This window comes from Tursiops truncatus, chromosome 2 (genome assembly GCF_011762595.2).
Source record: "Tursiops truncatus isolate mTurTru1 chromosome 2, mTurTru1.mat.Y, whole genome shotgun sequence".
In the NCBI taxonomy this organism is placed as follows: Eukaryota; Metazoa; Chordata; class Mammalia; order Artiodactyla; family Delphinidae; genus Tursiops; species Tursiops truncatus.
The window spans coordinates 105270583-105293286 of NC_047035.1; the positions used below are offsets into that span (position 1 = coordinate 105270583).

A 22704-nucleotide genomic window follows, 5' to 3' on the forward strand; every position below is an offset into this window, starting at 1 on the left:
TTCTCAGGTAATGCTAATGACGCCGGTCCAAGGGCCATGCTTTGAAAATCACTGCTGTAGAATATACAACCTAAAAATGGTATTGCTGGGTCATGAATTATAAGCATATGTAATAGCTAAATCGATACTCCCAAACTACCATCCAAAGCAAATATATCCTTTTTGAAATTTTAAGGGATAAAAGAATAAGTCACTGAAACAAAACTTATAAACCAGATAGTATGAGGAACAAGTGTGAATAAAGAAAGTATCAGCATGAAGGGGGAAGTAACTCACTAATTCTTGGGGTTGGAAGGTGGAGCAGGAAGCTGATTAACAGTAATATTTATGACCAAAGCACAGAGTATGAATGATGAAGCAAACCTGAAATGTTAAGCCAAGAAAATAAATAGTATTTCATAATATTACATATTACACTATATACTAGAGCAGGACTTATAAGGAGAAGCTGCTCTAGAAGAGTATTCCTTCTTCTAAAGAAATAACAGGGGAGAGAGAGATAAGGTCCTAAATGGTCAGTCCCCACCCTCATCCCTCACCTCACTTCCCTTAGTCCTCCATGCCAGCTGCCATGGTTATCTTTTACTTCCTTGAATGAAACCTCCTCTCTCCCACCACAGGGCCTTTGCACTTACTGATTCCTCTGCATGGAACACTTCCTCTTTCTGTCTGCCCATACTCAACCAAGTTAATTCCCATTTAACCTTAAGGTTTTAGATCTAATTTCACTTAATCAAGAAAGCCTAATCTCCCAGACTAGGTCAAATTTCACCATTATAAACTCTCAACACACTGCATTTCTCCTACACAGCACTTAATGCAGTTGGGATTTTACCTTTATTTGTGTGTTTATGTGATTCATGACTATCTTACCCTCCAGCCTAGGAGGTTTCAGGAGGGCTGAGAGTGTGTCTCTTTTGAGTGACCGTTGTAACCTCAACACTTTGTCTGGCAAAGAGCAGATGCCCATAAATATGTGTTGGATGAATAAAGTAGGGTTTTGCAAAAGCTTTCAATGGACCTGAGGTCAAGATTGCAATGGGAAACATTCAGAAGAGGAAAAAAGAAGAGGAAATAGAAGTACTATCTTCATGATAGTACTAGAGGGTCTATCACACTAGAGGGTCACAAAATAGTCACAGAATAGCAATGATGAGCTTCCATCTGTTTGAACAACCATATCAAAAGAGTATTGGCTACTGGACCTCTGATCTCCTGGAGAGAAGTTTCTACTGGTGTACTAGTGGGTTCTACTTAAGGTCCAGCCCTATTCAGTATTTTGAACAAGACAGAAAGTTTGCCTATCTTGTTTGCAGATAAGATGAAAGTCAAAGGTTTATTTTGACAGAATTTAGATTTAAAATAATACCGTGGAAATACAAAGCCAAAACCAATAAGATAAACGTCAATAGAGACACTGTACATATTAAATCAATCTTGCAAGTACCTGATATGGAAGAGAAGCTGGGTTTGACTACATGGTTTATGTAAAAAAAGACTTGATTGCTGACAACAAATTCATTATGAACAAATGCCATGATACAACTGGTAAAAAATGGTAACTGTCCAGAGGATGGGAACTGATGGTCTCACTTTACTGGTAGATTCTCGAGTACTGTGTCTAGTTCTTAGAGCCAGTTTGAGGCTTGGAAACCTTGAGAAATGAAGAATAGTTAGAGCAGCTGGAGACGTTTAGCCTGCAAAAGTAAACATTAAAGGAAAACAAAAACTGACCTCGGATAGAGACAGCTCACCAAATTTGTACTTCCAACTTAGGAAGAGATACTCTTTCTAAAGCTCTCATGAGTTTTTATTTATATGATTTCTGATAAGTTCTTTTTCATCCTTATATTCTTGTTTCATTTATTATTTCATAATTCCTTGTTTGTTTTGTGAATATTATGATTCACTTCTCTCTTTGAGAATTCTTTGAAAAAAACATGTTTATTTTGTTTTCTATTAATCCATCTTTTTTTAGACAGGGAATGGCCTTTTTTCTCTTTCTTTCTTCCTTCCTTTTTTTTTTTCTTTTCTTTTCTGTAGATTGTTCTACTGTGTTCATTTGTCTGAGCTGATTTCACTTCTTGATTATTGATTTTGGTGCCAGTCTTTTTAGAAATATTTTCCTTATATGTTTCAGAAATTTGGTTTGTAGGTTTATTTTCAGTGGAAAATTTCTTTCCTTCCTCCTTTGCCTTCCTCTCCTTTTCCTTTCTTTTTCTGTCATCCCACTCCTCTCCCTGTCTTGTGGTTTACTTTTCTTCTACCTGGTTTCTGTGGCTCCCAGTCCAGAGCCAGCTGACATATCGGAGCTCTGGGCTTCTGCCTCACAGTGATAGTAAAAATCCTGCCAACATGTCTGCCAGCTGCTTGGTTAAGTTGCCTCCTAGGCACCTGGCTTTCACGGAGAACATCTATTCTTCACTACCTTCACAGAAGCCATACTTTGGGTGGTCTCTACCTGCTTCTAAACTGGAAGAAGTCCATCAGGACTTTGGCTTTTGCTATATGGCTCTCTGCTTCTGTTCCACTTCTGATCCAAGGAGAGGTACAGAAGAGTACATAAAACATACATGTATAGTTTTTAAAAGAATGATAAAGTGAGAATTTATTGTAACCACCACTGGCTATGTCTTTTACATTCTTCTCTTTATATTTTTTTCTCTCACTGACATGTGCTTGGAATAGTGGGGACCCCTATGATGGGAACCGCCAATACCATCTTGACAGGGTGCACCTGTCCACTCTAACAGCAGGTGGTGCTCCAGGAACCTCAGTGAGTTTCACTGCCAAACCCTCTGGGTCCTAAGATACACTGATCTCTTCAGGGTTGTAGGGTTTATGAACAGCCCACCACTTTATAATTATTTAGCCCCAGTATCTTCTGACTAGATGTGGTTACTGTTATTGCGTTTTCCTTAAACAGTAGCTCAAGATGTTTATATCTTTTTCTCTTGACAATAGCTTGTCAATTCAAGCCTGAAAATTCTCTCTCTACAAATTCCACCTGTAAGGAAAGACAGACTCATTTTATACATTGGGTATATTGTCCCAGTATTAAGGCTTACAGGCTTTCAAAAATCTTTGGGGAATATATATTTATTATTTATTTAAATGTTTTTTTAATATTTAAAATATTAAATATTTTAATTTTAAAAATAATAAAACATTTAAAGTAGTATAATTGTAATATATAAAAAATAATTATATATCCCAAAGTATAAAGAGAAAATTGTAAAAATTGGAATGGATATTTATCTTCAAAATTAACATAATTAACGGTTCAATTAGGATTATACACATTTTACATTTTGTAGTATTGATAGTTTGAGGTTAGGTTTCTTATTTCACAAGAAGCTCTGATCATCTACAGCTGTCAGAAATCATAGCTAACTAAATTATATGATTTACTTTTGGATTAAAAGTTTTAAGTGCAAATTTTATTTATATATTTTTAATTTTTTTCTTTTTTTTTTTTTTTAACTGCGTTGCATGTTCGTTGCTGCGCTAGGGCTTTCTCTAGTTGCCGCGAGTGGGGCTGCTCTTCCTTGCGGTGCGCAGGCTTCTCACCGGGTGGCTTCTCTTTGTTGTGGAGCACGGGCTCTAGGTGCTCAGGCTCTGTAGTTGTAGCACGTGGGCTCAGTAGCTGTGGCTTGCAGGCTCTAGAGCGCAGGCTCAGTAGTTGTGGCGCACGGGCCCAGTTGCTCGGCGGCACGTGGGATCTTACCGGACCAGGGCTCGAACCCGTGTCCCCTGCGTTGGCAGGCGGATGCTTAACCACTGCGCCACCAGGGAAGTCTGCACATATTATTTATAGTTTTTAAAAGAATGATAAAGTGAGAATTTATTGTAACCACCACTGGCTATGTCTTTTACATTCATTATGAACAAATGCCATGATACAACTGGTAAAAAATGGTAACTGTCCAGAGGATGGGAACTGATGGTCTCACTTTACTGGTAGATTCTCGAGTACTGTGTCTAGTTCTTAGAGCCAGTTTGAGGCTTGGAAACCTTGAGAAATGAAGAATAGTTAGAGCAGCTGGAGACGTTTAACCCGTGTCCCCTGCGTTGGCAGGCGGATGCTTAACCACTGCGCCACCAGGGAAGTCTGCACATTTTATTTACAACTTTCTTGTTTTACAACAACCACCAAGTTTTTTAAAAATATGAGGCGTAGATATAATATGTTTGATGTGGTATGGAGCTAGACTTTGAGAAGTCAGGGATTTTAAAGGGCCTCAGAGAAATGGAAGGAGCCCAAAAGAGACAAAGAATGGAGACAGTTAAGAGAGAGAAAAGAGGGTCCTGGGGGGAAAGGAGACGCCTGCTGAGCGGCTGCTGTGTGCCAAACGCTGTTGCAGGAGATGAAGATCCAAAAGTAAAAGTCAAGGTTCTGCAAAGGGTCACAGTCTGGTAAGAAATCAGATTAGTTCAGTGAAACATAAGTGTTAAGTGTTATTAAGGAGGCGTGCGCACTGGGGGTCTAGGTGTGGCGAGAGCTCCCATGGGGACGGGGACTAGGAAGGCTTCTCTGAGGAGGTGACACTTGATCTAAGGGGAGGCAGAGAAGGAAAAGTGTGTGGGGGGGAGAAAGATGAAGAAATATCAAGAGACGAGGCAAAAGAAAAAAGGAAAAGAGGAAGGACTCGATGCGATCGGCGCTCCGGCCATCGGGCCTCGACTGCTAGGGCCTGAACGCGGTCACCGCCCCCTCCCCTCCCCTCCCTTCCCTTCCTCGCGCCTCTGCTGCCCGCCAGGCCTGCGCGAGCTCTGAAGCTGCAGGCTCGCCAGAGACGCCATGTACCGGCTCCTGTCAGCCGTGACAAACCGGGCCGTGACCCACGGGAGCTGCGCCTGGGGCTGCGGGCGGCGTGCAGCTCACCAGCGCGCCGGGCTGCCGCCGCTCGGCCCTGGCTGGGTCGGAGGCCTCGGGCTGGGTCTCGGGCTGGCGCTTGGGGTGAAGCTGGCCGGCGGGCTGAGGGGTGCGTCCCCCACGCCGCCCACCGCGGCCCCAGACCCTGAGACGCCGCCTCAGGCCGAGCCGCTGCCGCTGCAGGAGCAGCCCCTCGCCCAGTGGTCTCCGCAGACCCCGACGCCGCCGCACTCCAGGCGCTTTGCCAGAGCCATCGACCGCAGCCGCGACCTCCTGCACAGAATCAAGGTGCGGCGACGGGGGGCGTAGGCGGCAGGGAACCCGGCGCCCCACCCCCGGCGTCACCCCGGCGTGAGGCCGTTTGGTGGTTATCTCTCGGGGCGAGCGGACGCCACCCCGGGCGGCTGGATGCCCGCGGTCGGCTTCCCAGAAAGACTTCCCGTGTCCCGACCTCCCGGCCACGGTCAGATGCTTTCGGGGGGTTGCCCAAGTCGGGGCGGAGGTCACGGCCCGCTTCGGGGACCGCCCCTTCCCCTTACTGCTCCCAGCGGGCACTCCCCTCACGGTTAACTCCCGGCCGGCCGAGCCGAGGTGGGCGGGGCCCCGAACCGAGGTGGGCGGGGGCCCGAACCGAGGTGGGCGGGGCCCGAGCCGAGGGAAGCCCCACCAGAGGAAGGCGCTGGCGGACGTGCGAGGGATTTCGGCCTGCTTTGAACCGTTCTCTCCCCTTGGCTCTTAGGATGAGGTGGGCGCACCGGGCATTGTGGTTGGAGTCTCTGTAGATGGAAAAGAAGTCTGGTCAGAAGGTTTGATTTATTGGCTTGTTTTGTGCCAGTCGGTGAATGAAATCTTGATGTGTTACTGTTTGGCGTGAATCCCATGAAGTGCTGTTCAGTTTTCATAAAACTATACATACTGTAGAGAAAACTAACAAACTAAAGAATTGGACTTTATATAAACAGCAGGGTTTAGTGTGACTCTGATGAGTAAACTGAAGTCTTAAAGATGGTTTGTTGTATTCTCAAAGTGGTGTATAGAACGGTCTGTTAACTGCACATTTGTAGATAACCCTTATGACTAGATAAAACGTCAGAATTTAATGTTTTTCTTTTTTAGTTCAGTCAACAATTTACTGAGTCCCCCATTCTGTAAAATGCACTGTACTAAGAACAAGGGATATACATGACTCCTTGTCCTTAATGAGCTTACAATCTACTTTATTAGTTTTTTTTTTTTTTTTTTTTTACTATGCAGAGGTGTCAGCTTTTTTTTCAAACAAAAAGCAAGCAGCTTTGGAAGAGAGACTTCTAAGCATTTTATCATACTTTTATCAAAGCATTTTATAATTTGATTTATTTTTTCATTGCACACAAATTGGTCCAACTCATCACAGCAGGTTTTTAGGAACTCAATTTTTAGGAAATGTTGTTTCAGACATCGTTTAGAGGAAGTAGTACCTTTTAGAAGTTGATAGGAGCGGTAAGGTTTTGAATTTAAAGAGAAATGATTCTTCCTTCAAGTTTAAGTGTACCCCGATCAACATTTATGACGGATATTGTAATCCAGAATTATATAAAAGTCAGCTCTATAGGTGAGGGCGTTGTTTTTATGCAGATATTTTCAGCATAATTTACATTTACAGGTGAAAATAATTATTGTATGCCTTTTCGTTCTTTTCAGATCTCAGTTCTTTGTATGTCTCAGATTTCCACATCTTTATCCTGTAGAAGATGAAACCAAACTTAAAATATTTTCTAGAAAGAGCTTTAAATTAGTGGTACACTGTTTTTCTTCTGACTTGCAGCTGAATTAAATTAATGATTAACTAGATTGGGTTTGCAGGGCATCTTTTCACATTTGTTTTTATTGGTTATTTTAAGGAATTCAGTAGAAAGTCACTCAAAAATCAAGAATAAATGTAATCTGAAGAACAATGATATTTTCTTTAAAGAATGTAGAGTAACTTATTTAAAATATGGAATAACCAAATTGTTTAGATAAGCTAAGAAACATTAGTAACTGAATCAGAAAATTACTGTTGTGTACCGTGTACAATTTCAGTTTAGTTATAAGGATAAATTGTTAGGCTTACTGTTGTCAGTATTGCTAAGACTCATCCCTTATATGTTGAGTTTTAATTAACTTATACAAGTGAAATATCTTTTCCTTTAGATAAACACATAGAATGTTTTAAGGTAGTATTATTACAGTTTTTGAAGACTCCTTTGACCATGAAGCCTATTAATAGTGACTTTTTGCTTTTTTTCCCAAAGGTTTAGGTTATGCTGATGTTGAGAACCGTGTACCATGCAAGCCAGAGACAGTTATGAGAATTGCTAGTATCAGCAAAAGCCTCACCATGGTTGCTATTGCCAAATTGTGGGAAGCAGGGAAACTGGATCTTGATATTCCAGTACAACATTATGTTCCTGAATTCCCAGAAAAAGAATATGAAGGTGAAAAGGTAATAAATCTCACAGTTCATTTTTCTACTGACATTTAAGTGGTTTAAAAGCTTTCATAGGATTCTTTGGTTTGTTTTTAATGTTAATGGATTAAAGTTTTGTTTTATCCAGATAATAACCGAGTGGGTATTTTTCTGAAATTTGAGGCTAAAGGTGTGTACATGACACATTATTCTAGTAGCAGTTTAAAATGGAAAATATTGCTGAAACATTATTCCAGGGCTACTAACTTTTTATTATGCAGTTTAATATTGTAGTTGAATTTTCATGTTTTTACAATTAGGTTTCTGTCACAACAAGATTATTGATTTCCCACTTAAGTGGAATTCGTCATTATGAAAAGGACATGAAAAAGGTGAAAGAAGAGAAAGCTTATAAAGCCTTGAAGATGATGAAAGGGACGATGGAATCTGACCAAGAAAAAGAGTTAAAAGTAAAAGGAGGCAAAAGTAATGAAAAGAATGACTTTGCTAAAGCTAAGATAGAGCAAGATAATGAAGCCAAAGGCCGAAATTCAAAACCTTGCAAGAAAAAGAATGATTTTGAACAAGGCGAATTATATTTGAAAGAAAAATTTGAAAATTCAATTGAATCCCTAAGATTATTTAAAAATGACCCTTTGTTCTTTAAACCTGGTGAGTGTTAATTTCTTCTTTTTACAAAGTCATCATTACTGAAGTATTAATTTTCAGAAAATGCAAAATGATACCATCCTGAGTGCATTCAGTGTGGTTGATGATTATGGCATGGGTTTTGTTGTCAGATGTTTGCTTTTTTGCCTGTAGTTCTTAACAGAGCCTAGCATCCAGGCAGCTAGTTGTTTGATTTAGCTTCATCGGAGGCTACCTAGACATTTAGAGGATTCTCAGTATCAAGATATTCATGGAAAAAATTAAATATTGGAAAAATTCTCCAAATAAAATCTAAACCGAAGTTGGCATGATAAAGTGTTGCTAATATTTTAGTATTTCATTAGTATTTAACTTAGTATTTAAATTGTTCAACTTCTTTTGTGCTTTCATTTCTTAAATTAATATGCATCAACTAAATTTTATTTCCCAAAAAGCTGATCTATAAAAATAACTTTTTCTGTATATTTTTTGATATGATGCCTACTGAAACCACTTTATCTTTAAATTTATTGCAGGCTTATGTACTTGTATTCCATTTTCATTTTAAAACTTGTTTGTGGGAATTCCCTGGTGGTCCAGTGGTTAGGGCTCCCGTGCTTCCATGGCAGGGGGCACGGGGTTCATCCCTGGTTGGGGAACTAAGATCCCACAGGCCACTCGGCGCAGCCAAAAAAGACAAAAAAACAAACAAAAAAACTGATAAGTATATGGATCATCATTTTATTCTTGTGTTAGAGACATGGAATAAGCAGGGCCATTGCAAAGTTGACTAAATTTGTTAATTTATCATCCATGATCTTTACCTAAATGCTAAAGTAAAATATTCCAGTTTTAAAGATATGCCAATTTTCAGTGGGAAAATATTTTACATGTTCTTAAATAATAATGAAGCATTTTCTTTTTTTTCCCCCTTAAAATGATGTCTCAAGGTAGTCAGTTTTTGTATTCAACTTTTGGCTATACCCTATTGGCAGCCATAGTAGAAAGAGCTTCAGGATATAAATATTTGGACTATATGCAGAAAATATTCCATGACTTGGATATGCTGACAACTGTGCAGGAAGAAAATGAGCCAGTGATTTACAATAGAGCAAGGTAAATGAATACCTTCTGGTGTGTCTGGTGTTCATCTTTACACTGTTATCAATTTAAAGTCACATTTTGCTTGTCTCCATTCCAGAATCAACTTGCCACATTTTGGGAGCTTTTCTACATGTCTGTTTTTCCACCTATAATGTAAGGAAAATAAAATATATTTTATTTTTCAAATACACATATATTTGAAGTACCCCAAGATCCTTAGGTGAAAGATAGCAATAATAATTTAAGCACATGAATAATTAAACTAAAATTGCACCCATCACAGGCATCTATAATTTGCTCTTCCATCATCCCTTTTTTTATGTTTTCGTTCATGCTTTATTTACCTTTTTTTAATTTTTTTTTTAATTTTGAAATTGTCTCATACTTGTAGAAAAGTTACACAAAGTAGTACAAAGAATTTTCATATACGCTTCAACCAGATTCCCCACATGTTAATCATTTTACCACATTGCTTTATCTGTCAGTCTCTATGTTATTTTTTTCTCAGCCGTTTGGAAATCAGTTGCAGACATGGTGCCCCGTATACTTAAATGGTAACCATAAATACTTGAGTGTGTATTTTCTAAAGATAAGAACATCCAGGAAATTAATATCAACACAAGGTTCATATCAAGTCTACAGACATTATTCAAATTTTGCCAGTTGTCCCAATAATGTCCTTTATAACAAAAGGAAAAAAAACTTGTTTTTCTGGTGCAGAATCTAATATAAGCACGCACATTGCATTTAGTCGTCAAGTCTCTCAGAAGTCACATGAGTTCAATTTGTTCCATTACTGATGATGGTAATTTTAATCACTTTGTTGAGGTGGTATATACCAGGTTTCTCCACTGTAAAAGTTTGAAAATCATTTTATTGAAATATATCAAACTAAAATTTTATCATAATTTTTACAAGTAATTTGTAAAAGAGGCATTGGAAGAGAATTTGGGGACTAAAGACTAACATGAGTTTTACTGTTATGGTGTTTTCTTTTTCATTTTACTCTTATTATTATTTGGTTTGTTAGAAAGGTAACAGCACATTTAAGTAACTGTGTTTAAATCAGCTGTTACTTTTACTTTTTACGGTTCCATTAGGGAACATGCTTTACAAATGGCTAAATGGTACTTGACTAGATGAAATGGTAGATTTTGTAGCTTCATCCTCCTATCCCCATACTAGTTTTGTTCAATTTTCTGTTGTATTTCGTTAAGTTACCATTTTTAAATTACCAGCTTATTCAAAAGGATCAAATATGCATTGCAAATCAGCCTGAAAGAAGTTTTTTTGAACCTAAAAGAAATTAGGTTAGCAGCAAGCAATGAATTTTAATTTTTAAATGGCCTGTAGTTTTTTTATTTTGGGTGGTTTTTTAAAAATATTTATTTATTTGGTTGAGCTGGGTCTTAGTTGTGGCAGGCAGGCTCCTTAGTTGCAGCTTACGGGCTCCTTACTTGTGGCTCACAGGCTCCTTAGTGTGGAATGCGAACTCTTAGTTGCATCGTGCATGTGGGATCTAGTTCCCTGACCAGGGATCGAACCCAAGCCCCCTGCATTGGCAGCATTGGAGTCTTAACCACTGCTCCACCAGGGAAGTCCCTGTAGTTTTTTTCTTTTTTATTCTCTATTTTTTTTTTAATTGAAGTGTAGTTGATTTACAGTGTTGTGCTAATTTCTGCTGTATAGCAAAGAGACTCAGTTATACACATATATACATTCCTTTTTTATATTCTTTTCCATTATGTTTTATCCCAGGAGATTATGGATACAGTCCCCTGTGCTATACAGTAGGACCTTGTTGTTTATCCATTCTAAATGTAATAGTTTGCATCAACTAACCCCAAACTCCCAGTCCATCCTTCTCCCTTCCTCACCACCCTTGGCAACCACAAGTCTGTTCTCTATGTCTGTGAGTCTGTTTCTGTTTTGTAGATAGGTTCATTTGTGCCATATTTTAGATTCCACATATAAGTGATATCATATGGTATTTTTCTCTTTCTGACTTAACTTAGTATGATAATCTCTAGTTGCATCCATGTTGCTGCAAATGGCATTATTTCATTCTTTTTTTATGGCTGAGTAGTATTTCATTGTATATATGTACCACATCTTCTTTATTCATCTGTTGATGGACATTTAGATTGTTTCCGTATCTTGGCTATTGTGAATAGTGCTGCTATGAACATAGGGGTGCTTGTATCTTTTTGAATTACAGTTTTATCCAGGTATATGCCCAGGAGTGGGATTGCTGGGTCATATGCTAACTCTTATTTTTAGTTTTTTGAGGAACGTCCATACTGTTTTCCATAGTCGCTGCACCAACTTACATTCCCAAGCAACAGTGTAGGAGGGTTCCCTATTCTCCACACCGTCTCCAGCATTTGTTATTTGTAGACTTTGTAATGATGGAAATGGCCTGTAGTTTTCAACCACTTCAGACAGTGTTTATTATTTTTAGATCCAACATTATATTCTACTGGAAAGCATAAGAAAAAATGACAAATACCTGAAGTTGTCAGTTGAATCTAGGAAAGATTCTCTAATAAAGATGGCATAGACGCATGACCTTATTTTGATTCAAATCTAGGCATTTGATAACAGATGCCTACACTTACATATAGGGGAGAATCATTGAGCCTCTTTTCTCAGCTGAAAATTAAGGCTCCATGAATGTGCAGACTGCAAGGCAGCTATCATTTACTGTTTTCTTAATGAGTGATTAATTTATGATGCACAGAAATCAAAATATGGCATATGATTGAGTTAATTTCATTTTATCTCCCATTCTTTGAAAAAGGCAGTGGGTTTCTGTTTCTATTGTTAAAGGTTGCTGTCAACTCTGGGTTTTTTCTTTAGGTTTTAGTTGTGCCCAGTGGTGCTAAAGGGGTAAGTGATTCATTTCAGGTAGATTAAATAGGCTGCAGAAATAAAATAGGACACTAAAAGAAAAGGAAATATGTTAGCAAGGAAAATGTTCTGTCCATTTGCTTTGTTTTTATTTTACTTGATACAGTATCTGTTTGGGCCTCTAAAGTTCAACTCTGATTCTTTTTTTATTTTTGTAGTAATTATTTCAAAAGAGCTTATTAATTATTTCACCAGCTTTGGGGAGAAGTTCAGGGAGTAAAAGAAATCTTCTCAAAGATGTGTGTTTAAAAAAAAAAAAACCTTAAAGTAAAATTTAGTAAATGCATATGTTTCCGTTCATTTGTTTTATGGTACCATTGTACAAGAAATAAAATTTCCAGCAAAAGTTTGCAGCTTTGTTATCTAGTCTACTGACCCCTTGGTATAATCATAAATTAAATATGTTTACATTATCTTGACCTAGACTTCTTAGAGTTACTATATCCCAAGAGTAAATATTTATCATCTTTATCATTTCTCTGTATGTATGTGTGTGTGTTTAAAATAGTGCCTCCCAGTGCCTGTCACCTGTTTAAGGTATTCCCCCAGAATCCCACTCCAAAATACTACTTACATTTCTTCGGCCAGAATTTTAGCAACAGGGCACATTCAGCTGTAAGGAATGCAGAGAAATTAGTTTTTAGCTGGGTGCACTGTTGTCCTGAATAAAACTGGGGTTTCTTAAATGGAAGACTGGGAACATTGATTCTGTATATGTAAATAGATATTGATTCTGTATTTCAAGTATAGTCTGTATAGGCAAGTAAACTAAATAACTCTTTAAGCAAACACCATAGGGGAATGGAGTGAATGTTCTTGCCACTGAAAGACACTCAGTTTGTTGATGGGGGAATCCTTAGTCAATGCATTAGCTTATTATTAGACTCTGTTCATATTTTCTCTGTGTTTGGCACAATACTTGCAACAAAAATCTCTTTCATAGTTGGATAGGACGAAAATCAAATAAAATGAATGTTTTCTGAAGGGTTTGCTGTATTTTGACAGTATAGATATGGTCTTACCTTTTCTTATTATCTTAATTATTATTTATTATCTTTATTTTCTAGAGTATCTTCTAAAATTAAGCATTGTTCCTTATGAAGCTGTTTTCTATGCTTTAGCTGATGGACTCTAGTAGTAGGTTCAGTCCATGTTAATGCTAAATGTTAGAGTGGGATTGGGTGTTTATAATATGTATTTTAAATTCTGTGGTTCTTTAAACTTCTCATAGCAATAAAATACGAAGTGATGCATAATTGTTTGTAAAGGCATTTAAGAAGCTTTTAAAAATTTATTTTGAATTTATGAGTTTGTAGATGTATATTTCTGTGATAATATAATCTTGTGTAGAAACTAGGGATTCTTAAATAAGTGGGGAGAGGCTGTTTGTCATCTGGCATCATTCTATCAATTATTCAGTTACAAAGATGTCCCAGTAACTTAAGAACTTGTGTCTATAATTCCATTCTTTTTAGTGCAGAAATTCCTTAAGAATTTGAAATAATAAAGTTATCATTCAGCTGAACAGATTTATTTTCATGAAAAGTCATTAATTTGTCCTCTGTGAAGAGGAATCAAAAGATTAAAGGCTGAATTTACCTTTTTAAAGTTTAGAATTCTAGATTAAAGTCTAAAATTCTCCATAAATTTATATTTTAAAAGAGGAGTGACTGAGTCATCCTAATTTCCAACCTTGATGTAGGTGCTTTGAAATGCTTTATTAAAAGTTGCACAAAGCTGATTATTAACCAAAATAGATTGATAGTTCTCTCCTACTTTAAAAACTTGGAGTTCACTTTAATAAATATATTTCTCAGTGAGAAAACATTTTTGTTATTCTGTTATGTGACTTCTTTGAGATTTGATTGGCGGGAAATAAAAGTGTAATCAGAGTTGGGGCAGAAAGTAATGGGAACCTAAAATACAGGAGTGGCCATAGGAATGGAAGGAGGGAGAATGGTCAGACAGAAAGCTGAGGTTGAATGAGGATTTATCATTATTGGTTATGAGAGATTTGAGGGCAAGAGAGGCAAGAAAGGTTTTAATGGAGAGGAGAAATATACGAAGGTTCAGAAGAGAGTAGTTTTGGACATGTTCATTTTGAGAACTGAGGAGACCATGTATCAAATCATTGGTTCTCAGGAGAGCATATCAAGATCCTCTGTAGACTTTTTTCTCTTTTAACCTTCAGAGCACATACCTGTGGTCACTCCTGCTTCACCCAATATTATGACTTGGACTTTTGGGGGACATATAAGAATCTTGACAGAAGAAAGAGAAGTCCTTTTTCAAATTATATATGCCCACTGTCCCTTCAAAGTTACGAATTTTGAAGGGAGGGATGAGGCCCAATGCTGATTCTGATAAACAACATTGAGAAAAAAAGAAATCTGAGAATTATTAATGCTAGTAGAAAATCCGATGGTAAATTTGGAACAGAGTTTGTGGTACAGCTGCAGTTTTGTAGTTATCTCTGTAGAAGAGAAGACCTCGGACACTGGAACCACTGGTGATTGGAGGGATACGGGGAATCATAGGATTGAGAGTGAGAAGAGAAAACACAGAGCAAAGTGGCCTGCGGGGAGTGTCAGCGGAGTGCTGGGTCACAGTGCTACAGGGGGAGTTAGGATGAGGACCATAAAAAGGGAATTAGAAGATCTTGATACCCCGCAAGAGAGCTGATTAGTAGAGATGGGGGAACAGAAGCCAGATTTTACGGAATTGAATGAATGGAGAGGGTGAGTGCATGGAAACGGCAGGTGCGGACTGTCTCATGTAGTTTGGCAATAAATGAGAGTGAAAGGACTGGTAGCTGGAAGCTGTAACAGGGGTAAAACAAAAAAGAAAAGGTTTTTTTTTCCCTTAGGATATAGAAAAGTAGAGCATTTTGTGAACTAAGGTGAAGGAGTCAAAATTCCTAGCATGGCGCAGAAAGTCCTTTGTGAGCTGTGCCCTGTCCCATATCTACTCTTCCGGCATCACCTTTTAAAGCTCTCTGCTTCAGTCAAACTGAACTATTTTGCTCCCCAGCAAAGTGAGGAACCATTTCAACAAGGCTAGCTCTCACTAGTGCTCAGGATTCCTCACATCCATCTTGCTAGTCATCCCACAACCTGTTACTCAAAGTGATATTGGAATCACGTGGGAGCTTGTTAGAACTGCAGAATTTGGGGCCCTCCCCAGATGTACTGAAGCAGAATCTGCATTGTAACAAAATCTCCAGGTGATTCATACAGTGCTCTGAAATTTAAGAACTGTCTCACAAGATTATTGGACAGTTAGCCCTTTGAGAGCAGCCACGGGTGTATGGTTTTTCTTTTCTCTCCAGTTCCTTGCAAGGGGTCTCCATTAAATACTAGCCAACAAATGATGCTTTCGTGTGTTCAACATATTTACCAAGTACTTAGTGGATGGCCAGTACTGTTCTAGGTAGGGGAAGCATCAATGAACCAGGTAGATAAGATTCCTGCCTTTATGAAACTTACATTCTATGGGAAGAGACAGACAAATATGTAAACTAAGAATCTCAGATATGAGAAGAAAATAGAACAGGGTGATGGGATATAGAGGGAGAGGATGTTAGTGGGGAGATCTATTTAAAATATATTGTTTTTAGGCCATGTTTGTTGAGTTGAAACACGAATAATAAGGAAAGCTAGTGTGCCTTATTGCAAATACAGAAAGAAGTCTGGCATGAAAAAAGTAAGGCAAGATGTTGTACGTGATGAGGTCAAATAGGTAAGCAAGGGCTAGATTATACTGAACAATGAGTATCAGTGCCTTTAGAACCACTGGCCCTTAATTTAACAAATATGTAATAACACCTCCTTTAATATCTGACTTCAAAGAGATCATATAACCTACACTCAATACTCTCTAAAATATAAAGAAGAAGTAAAAGGAATATTTTTAATTTATAATATCTCAATATGATAATGTTTACTCACAACAACATGAGAAGACATAATAAAGTCAACTGCAACTTAATACATAAAATTACTTTAAATGTGACAACAAAATGCAGACCAATACAGGTTTATTGCATTGGTGCTTCAACTCATGTCCTTGGTGGCTAACTCTGGCTGAAGTTTTGAGCAAAATAGAGTGTGATCTTCAGTTTTCATAGTGGTTACATTCAAGAAAAATACATTGTAGAGTACAAAGTACTTCGTATTTACATATAAAATGGAGAGGGTTCTAGGCTCAGCTAGTTATAAACAGATTCTTTACTTACATGGGTATCTCGTAGGATAGTTGATCTCACAGGATATAGGAGAATGCACCACTGTGTGGGACTTTCCCATACACCACAGGACATTAGGACCCTTGGGCCCCTATCCACTAAATGTCAGTAAGAGCCCTCTAATAATTGTGACAACTAAAAAAATGCCTCTTAAAAACAATAGGAAAAATTTTAAAGATTGGATGATGATGTAAATGCATTTTAAGATAAAGATGGGAGTTTCTAGCTCACTTTGGATGGCCTCAATCTTCTCAGTAAAATGACTGGGCCTGAGATAGGGTAGAGGACTGAGGGTGGAAGAGATTGGGAATACCTATTATGAAGAGTATACCAAGGAGTACCCAGGAAAAGAATAAAAGGATTTGAGAACAGCAGTGAAGACCCTTAGCAAGAGTATGAATTTATACCAGTCAGCTTTGTTATATGAATTCCTGGAGCCTTTCTTGATAGATAAGGGGTACCTAGATTTATTTAGGATTGATGGACTGGTGTAGTGTTAGTTCAAAAGAGTGCTAACGAGACCACAGCTGATATAGTTCAACCTAGAAGAGAAAATCAGGGGAAACCACTGGGAACTAAAAGACCTGGGAAAATTGGAACGACCCAATGGGGATGGATGAAGGTCCCATTGAGGGCAGAAAGCAGGTTCATTTGGAGAGCTGGAAGGGTTGGAAGTCATAGTCCTAGGAAGAAATGTCTGAGTTTGAGACCTTAGTGATAAAACAGTTTAAAGTGATGGTGAGATTCAGTTCTGACAGTGCTTTATGAATAATGAAGTTAGGATGAAGATGAAGGTCATTACGGGTGACACTGTCAGCAAACTGAAAACCTAAGAACACCATTTTTTAAAAATAAATTTATTTATTTTATTATTTATTTTTGGTTACATTGGGTCTTCATTGCTACACGCGGCTTTCTCTAGTTGTGGCGAGCAAGGGCTACTCGTCATTGTGGTGTGTGGGCTTCTCATTGCAGTGGCTTCTTGTTGCAGAGCACGGGCTCTAGGCATGCAGGCTTCAGTAGTTGTGGCACACAAGCTCAGTAGTTGTGGCTCACGGGCTCTAGAGCGCAGGCTCAGTAGTTGTGGCGCACCGGCTTAGTTGCCCCACGGCATGTGGGATCTTCCCAGACCAGGGCTCGAACCCGTGTCCCCTGCATTGGCAGGTGGATTCTTAACCACTGTGCCACCAGGGAAGCCCTAAAACACCATTTTATTATGAAACTTGAAGGAGGCTCATGAGCCAAGTGTCCTTTTTTTGTTTATTTTGTGATTTCATTTCATGTACCTAATGTTTATGGTACCATCTCCTCATATTAGAATGGAAACCCCATGAGGTTATTCTCTTTTGTTTACACTTTATCCCAACATCCAAACAGTGCCTGGCACATAGTGTTCCATCAATAACTGTTGAATGATTGAATGAATAACAGCTACCATTTATTAAGTACCTATCAGAAATATGCAAAGTGCTTTATACATTTATTTCTAACTCTGCAAAGTAGATGTTTTTGTCCCCATTTTACAAATTAGGATGGAAGCAGAGAGGTAACAGACTGCCTGGATTTTAATCCAACTCTGCCTCTTAAAAACTGTGGCTTTGGACAAGTTATTTATATTCTCTGTGCCTCAGTTTCCTCATCTGTAAAACAGGAATTATATTACCTATCTCCTAACATTGTTACAAGAATAACTTAGTTCATACTTATATAGTTCTTAGAAGAATGGCTGGAACATAGTAAGAACTGTATAAGTCAGGGGTCACCAACCTCAGGGCTACGGACCGTTACTGGTTTGTGGCCTATTAGAAACTGGGCCGCACAGCAGGAGGTGAGCGGCGCTCCGTATCGCTTGCATTACTGCCTGAGCTCCGCCTCCTGTCAGATCAGCAGCGGCATTAGATTCTCATAGGAGCGCGAACCCTACTGTGAACTGCGCATGTGAGAGATCTAGGCTGCGCTCTCCTTATGAGAATCTAATGCGTGATGATCTGAGATGGAGCTGAGGCGGTGATGCTAGTGCTGGGGAGTGGCTGCAAATACAGATTATCATTAGCAGACAGGGTTGACTGCACAGAGACCATAATAAATCAAGTGATTGTAGACTCATATCAAAACCCTATCAGTGGGCTTCCGTGGTGGCGCAGTGGTTGAGAGTCCGCCTGCCGATGCAGGGGACACACGTTCGTGCCCCGGTCTGGGAAGATCCCACATGCCGCGGAGCGGCTGGGCTCGTGAGCCATGGCCTCTGAGCCTGCGCGTCCGGAGCCTGTGCTCCGCAGCCGGAGACGCCACAACAGTGAGAGGCCCGAGTACCGCAAAAAAAAAAAAAAAAAAAAAAAAAAACCTATCAGTGAGTGACAAGTGAAAACACGCTCAGGGCTCCTACTGATTCTGCATTATGGTGAGTCATATAATTATTATATATTACAATGTAATAATAATAGAAATAAATTGCACAATAAATGTAATGTGCTTAATTCATCCCCAAACCATCCCCCCTCCACCCCGGTCCGTGGAAAAATTGTCTTCCGTGAAACCGGTCCCTGGTGCCACAAAGGTTGGGGACCGCTGGTATAAGTGTTTGTTAATCAAATCAAATAAGCATAGCCAGTAAGGGTGAGAGTTGGAATTCAAACTGAGATTTGCTAACTCCTGCTTCTTCCACTACACCAAGAAAGTACCACATCACATCATTATACACAGTATCTCTATGTATTTTTAACCAGGAGAAATAGTCTCCTTACAAATATTAATCTTATTTCTGAACATCCCCATATATACATTTTCAGTTATAAAATTTACATGTGGCACATGATTCATTGAGCCCAGGGACTGAAAATGTCTACCAAACATTAGGTGTTTCTGCATGTGCACGGGGAAAATAGCATGTGTAGTACTAATCAGTACATTTTTTACAGGTATTAGAAGTTTGATACACTTAGCATGGGCAAGCCTTGCCAATAGAAAAAACAACCCACTTTCTATACTTTAATTACTCACTTATCTCTGTTTCATTTTCATACTGAAAATTAGTGGTTAGTTTCTGAGAAAGTATGTTCACTACAGTGAAATACAATCTGTCTTATGTATACATTTTCCTATTCGTCTTCATGTATAAAGTCAATAATAGACTATCAAATTTTTAATGACTATTCTTATTTCATTTTAGATTTTATGTTTACAATAAAAAGAGACGTCTTGTCAACACACCTTACGTGGATAACTCCTATAAATGGGCTGGTGGTGGATTTCTGTCTACAGTAGGTGACCTTCTGAAATTTGGGAATGCAATGCTGTATGGTTACCAAGTCGGGCTGTTTAAGAACTCAAATGAAAATCTTTTACCTGGATATCTCAAACCAGAAACAATGCTTATGATTTGGACACCAGTGCCTAACACAGAGATGTCTTGGGATAAAGAGGGTAAATATGCAATGGCATGGGGTGTTGTGGAAAAGAAGCAAACATATGGTTCTTGTAGGAAGCAACGGCATTATGCCTCACACACTGGAGGTGCAGTGGGTGCCAGTAGTGTCCTACTGGTCCTTCCTGAAGAACTGGATGCAGAAGCTATAAATAACAAGTTTCCCCCAAGAGGAACAGTTGTTTCTATCATATGTAACATGCAATCTGTTGGCCTCAACAACACTGCTTTAAAGATTGCTCTGGAATTTGATAAAGACAGATCAGACATGCCTTAACATCACAGGTGCAAAACGAGCCGTTATGATTTTGTTTTTGTTTGTTTTTTTGAAACATTAAAGTCCCCAAATACATGAGATTTTAAAGAATAAATTTGTAATAGAGTATAATTGAATGCAGAGAATTATGTACCTCTAATTGCTTAATTTTGTAATTGTCTTTTATTGTAAGATGAATTCTTTATACTCAGGGAAGTAACTATATTTTTACTTTTTGAAAAAAGTGTTAATTCTTGAAATAAAACATTCTGATAAAAATGTACTTTTTAAATGTATAGTATAGAGAAAATCTCATTTGACAGGAACCTCATAATATTGTTCTTTTAATATGACAGCAGAAACAAGATTATGAGAAATGGTATATTAGTTATCTATTGCATCTTAAAAGAACACATATTTATTATCCCATGGTTTCTGAGGCTCAGGAATTTAGGAGTAGATTGGTTGGGTGGGTCTGGCACCAGGGTCTGTAATGCGGTTTCAGATAAGATGTTGTAGTCTTCTAAAGACTTCTCTGGTCCTGGAGGAAATCCTTGCCAAATGGCTCATTCACTCACAGATCCTAAGACCTGTGAACTGAAGATGTTATTTGTTCCCCACATCCAACCAGACACAGGTTGGCAGCTGCTTGATTAGTACTCAAGGCTTGAGAATAATTCTTGGCTCCTGGCTGTGTTCTCAGAGCTCTTAGTTCTGCCCTCTGAGTTACTGTTTTTTTCATGAGAGGCAATATGTGTTTGCATCTGAGTGGCTTTCTCAGCCTGCTTTCCGCTTGTACAAGTTTGAGGGTCCAAAGGGCTCTTTTGTACTCTCCTTTCAGTCTAAGTTAACAGTCTTCCTGCTAATATAATTTTTAAAAACTTTGTGAGTCCCATTGAGGTTCTTGCTAATCTCATTGAGGTTCATGCTAATAAAAAGAAGCCATACCCCCAAATCTCTTCAAAATATACCCCTCTCTAACTTAGAATTCTGCTGAGACAATTGGAGAAAACACTGTTAAGCTTCTATTAAGGCCTATTGTTTAAATAGCTTTCGAGGCACCATCTTGGTTCTTTCCACAGTCATAAAGGGTTTTATAGTCATACCCTCAACTTTGTCTTTAGACTGTTTTTTTCCTGGAAGTACTGTAAATTTTATCTTTGCTTTGAAATTGTTTCCTAATCTTAGCATCTTTTGCCATCTGGGGAGTCTGGGAACTTTCCAAACCATCAATTATTGATTCATTTTTGTTTAGTAGTCCTTCCTTTAGCTTCTCTCTCTCCTTCTTTTTAGCATAAGCAACAAGAAGAAGCCAAGAGTCAACACTGTGTCTGGAAATCTCAGCTAGATTCACCCAGTTCATTAGGCATATTTTCTACTTTCTGTGGTCTTGCAGGCAACAGTGTTGCTAAACGTTCTGCCACTGGAGAACAATAATCCTCTTTCCTCCAATTTCCAGTAACATTTTTCCTTACTCTCCTTTAAGTCCATGCCTGCAGCCTCCTCAAAGGCCACCATACTTCTAAACAGTTTCTTCAGGGTTCCTCAGGCTTTCACTGACACTCTTTTCAAAGTCCTTTCAACTTCTGTTTACTGTCCTCTTCCAAATTCATCCCCACGTTTCAGGTGTTTGTTACAGCTGCACTCCACTTCCAGGTATCAAAGTCTGTAATGTAAAAAAATAGGTAATTTCACATAGAATTCACAATTCACATACCTTAAAATTCAACCTTTAAAGTGTACTGTACAATTTAGTGGTTTTAGTATAATCACAAGATTGTGTACCCATTCAATTCCAGAACATCTTCACCCAAAAAAGAAATCCTATACCCATTAATATTTGCTCTGCATTCCTGTCTACTCCCGGGCCCTGGCAACCACCAATCTACTCTCTGTCTCTTTGGATTTGCCTCTTATGGATGTTTCATGTAAGTAGAATCATATAATATGTGGCCTTCTGTGTCTGGCTTCTTTTATTTAGTGTAATGAGCGTTAATTATCTATTGCTGCATAACAAACTACCCCATCTCACAAATTCTCTGTTTCATAAGTTCTGGGAGCAGTTTAGCTGAATAGTTCTAGCTCAGGGTCTCTCCTGTGGCTGCAGGCAAGATGTCAGCAGGAGTTTCAGTCACCTGAAGGCTTGACTGAGGCTAGAGGATCTCATTCCAAGATAGTTCACCCATGTGGCTATAGGCAAGAGGCTTCTGTTACTTGCTGGCTTTTGGGAACAGGTCTCAATGTCTCACTTCATGGACTTCTCCATAGGTCTGCTTGACTGTCCTATGGCTTCCCTCAGATTGAATGATTAAAGAGAGAAACAAGGCAAAAGCCACAATGTCTTTCATAATCTACCCTTGGAGGTCATACACTATCACCTATGCCAAATTCTACTGGTCACACAGACCCACCCTGATTCAATGTGGGAGAAGGCTACACAAAGGCTAAATACCAGAGGATAGGGTTCATTGGGAACTATCTTGGAGACTGGCTCCATGGATGGCTTATTGTAGTGTTGAGGTACTGGAAAATACTGTGTAACAGCCATAGATGACGAATATTGGAGACTGAATTCAGGAAAATTCAAAAAGAAATCAAAGTTTTTATACAGTCTAATAAAAGAGGGCTTTTCTATAGTTCTGAGCTCTCAGCCTGTTTCTTCACTCCACTTTGATCTGTGAAGGTAAGTAGATGGATATTTCTGAGGGGTCAAAGTACAGCGAAAGCAGCTCCCTACAACAGATGCATTTCATCTCCTTATTTCTTTCTGGCTTCTCCTGACCTTTAGGTCTTCTATTCATATTTGTCAAATTTT

General features: G+C 38.7%; 1 protein-coding gene across 16 annotated transcripts in view; it reads left to right on the forward strand.

The window, feature by feature from the left end:
* Positions 1-3532: 3532 nt before the first annotated feature.
* Positions 3533-22704, forward strand: part of LACTB (lactamase beta) — a 63049-nt gene continuing 43877 nt past the window's right edge. For 7 of the 16 annotated variants that reach the window (XR_012330171.1, XR_012330169.1, XR_012330168.1 and 4 more), the window contains exons 1-7: positions 3928-5164; positions 5616-5682; positions 7150-7340; positions 7625-7976; positions 8903-9068; positions 19379-19469; positions 21689-21817. Coding sequence is in view for 4 of the 16 variants with exons in the window: in XM_019947793.3 (XP_019803352.1) it covers positions 4802-5164; positions 5616-5682; positions 7150-7340; positions 7625-7976; positions 8903-9068; positions 19379-19910 (1671 nt within the window). In the remaining 12 variants the exon portion in view is untranslated. Of the gene's footprint in view, positions 5165-5615; positions 5683-7149; positions 7341-7624; positions 7977-8902; positions 9069-9153; positions 9210-19378; positions 20774-21688; positions 21818-22704 lie in introns of those variants that run through there. The other 9 variants (XR_004525197.2, XM_033851765.2, XR_004525200.2 and 6 more) reach the window with 7 other exon arrangements.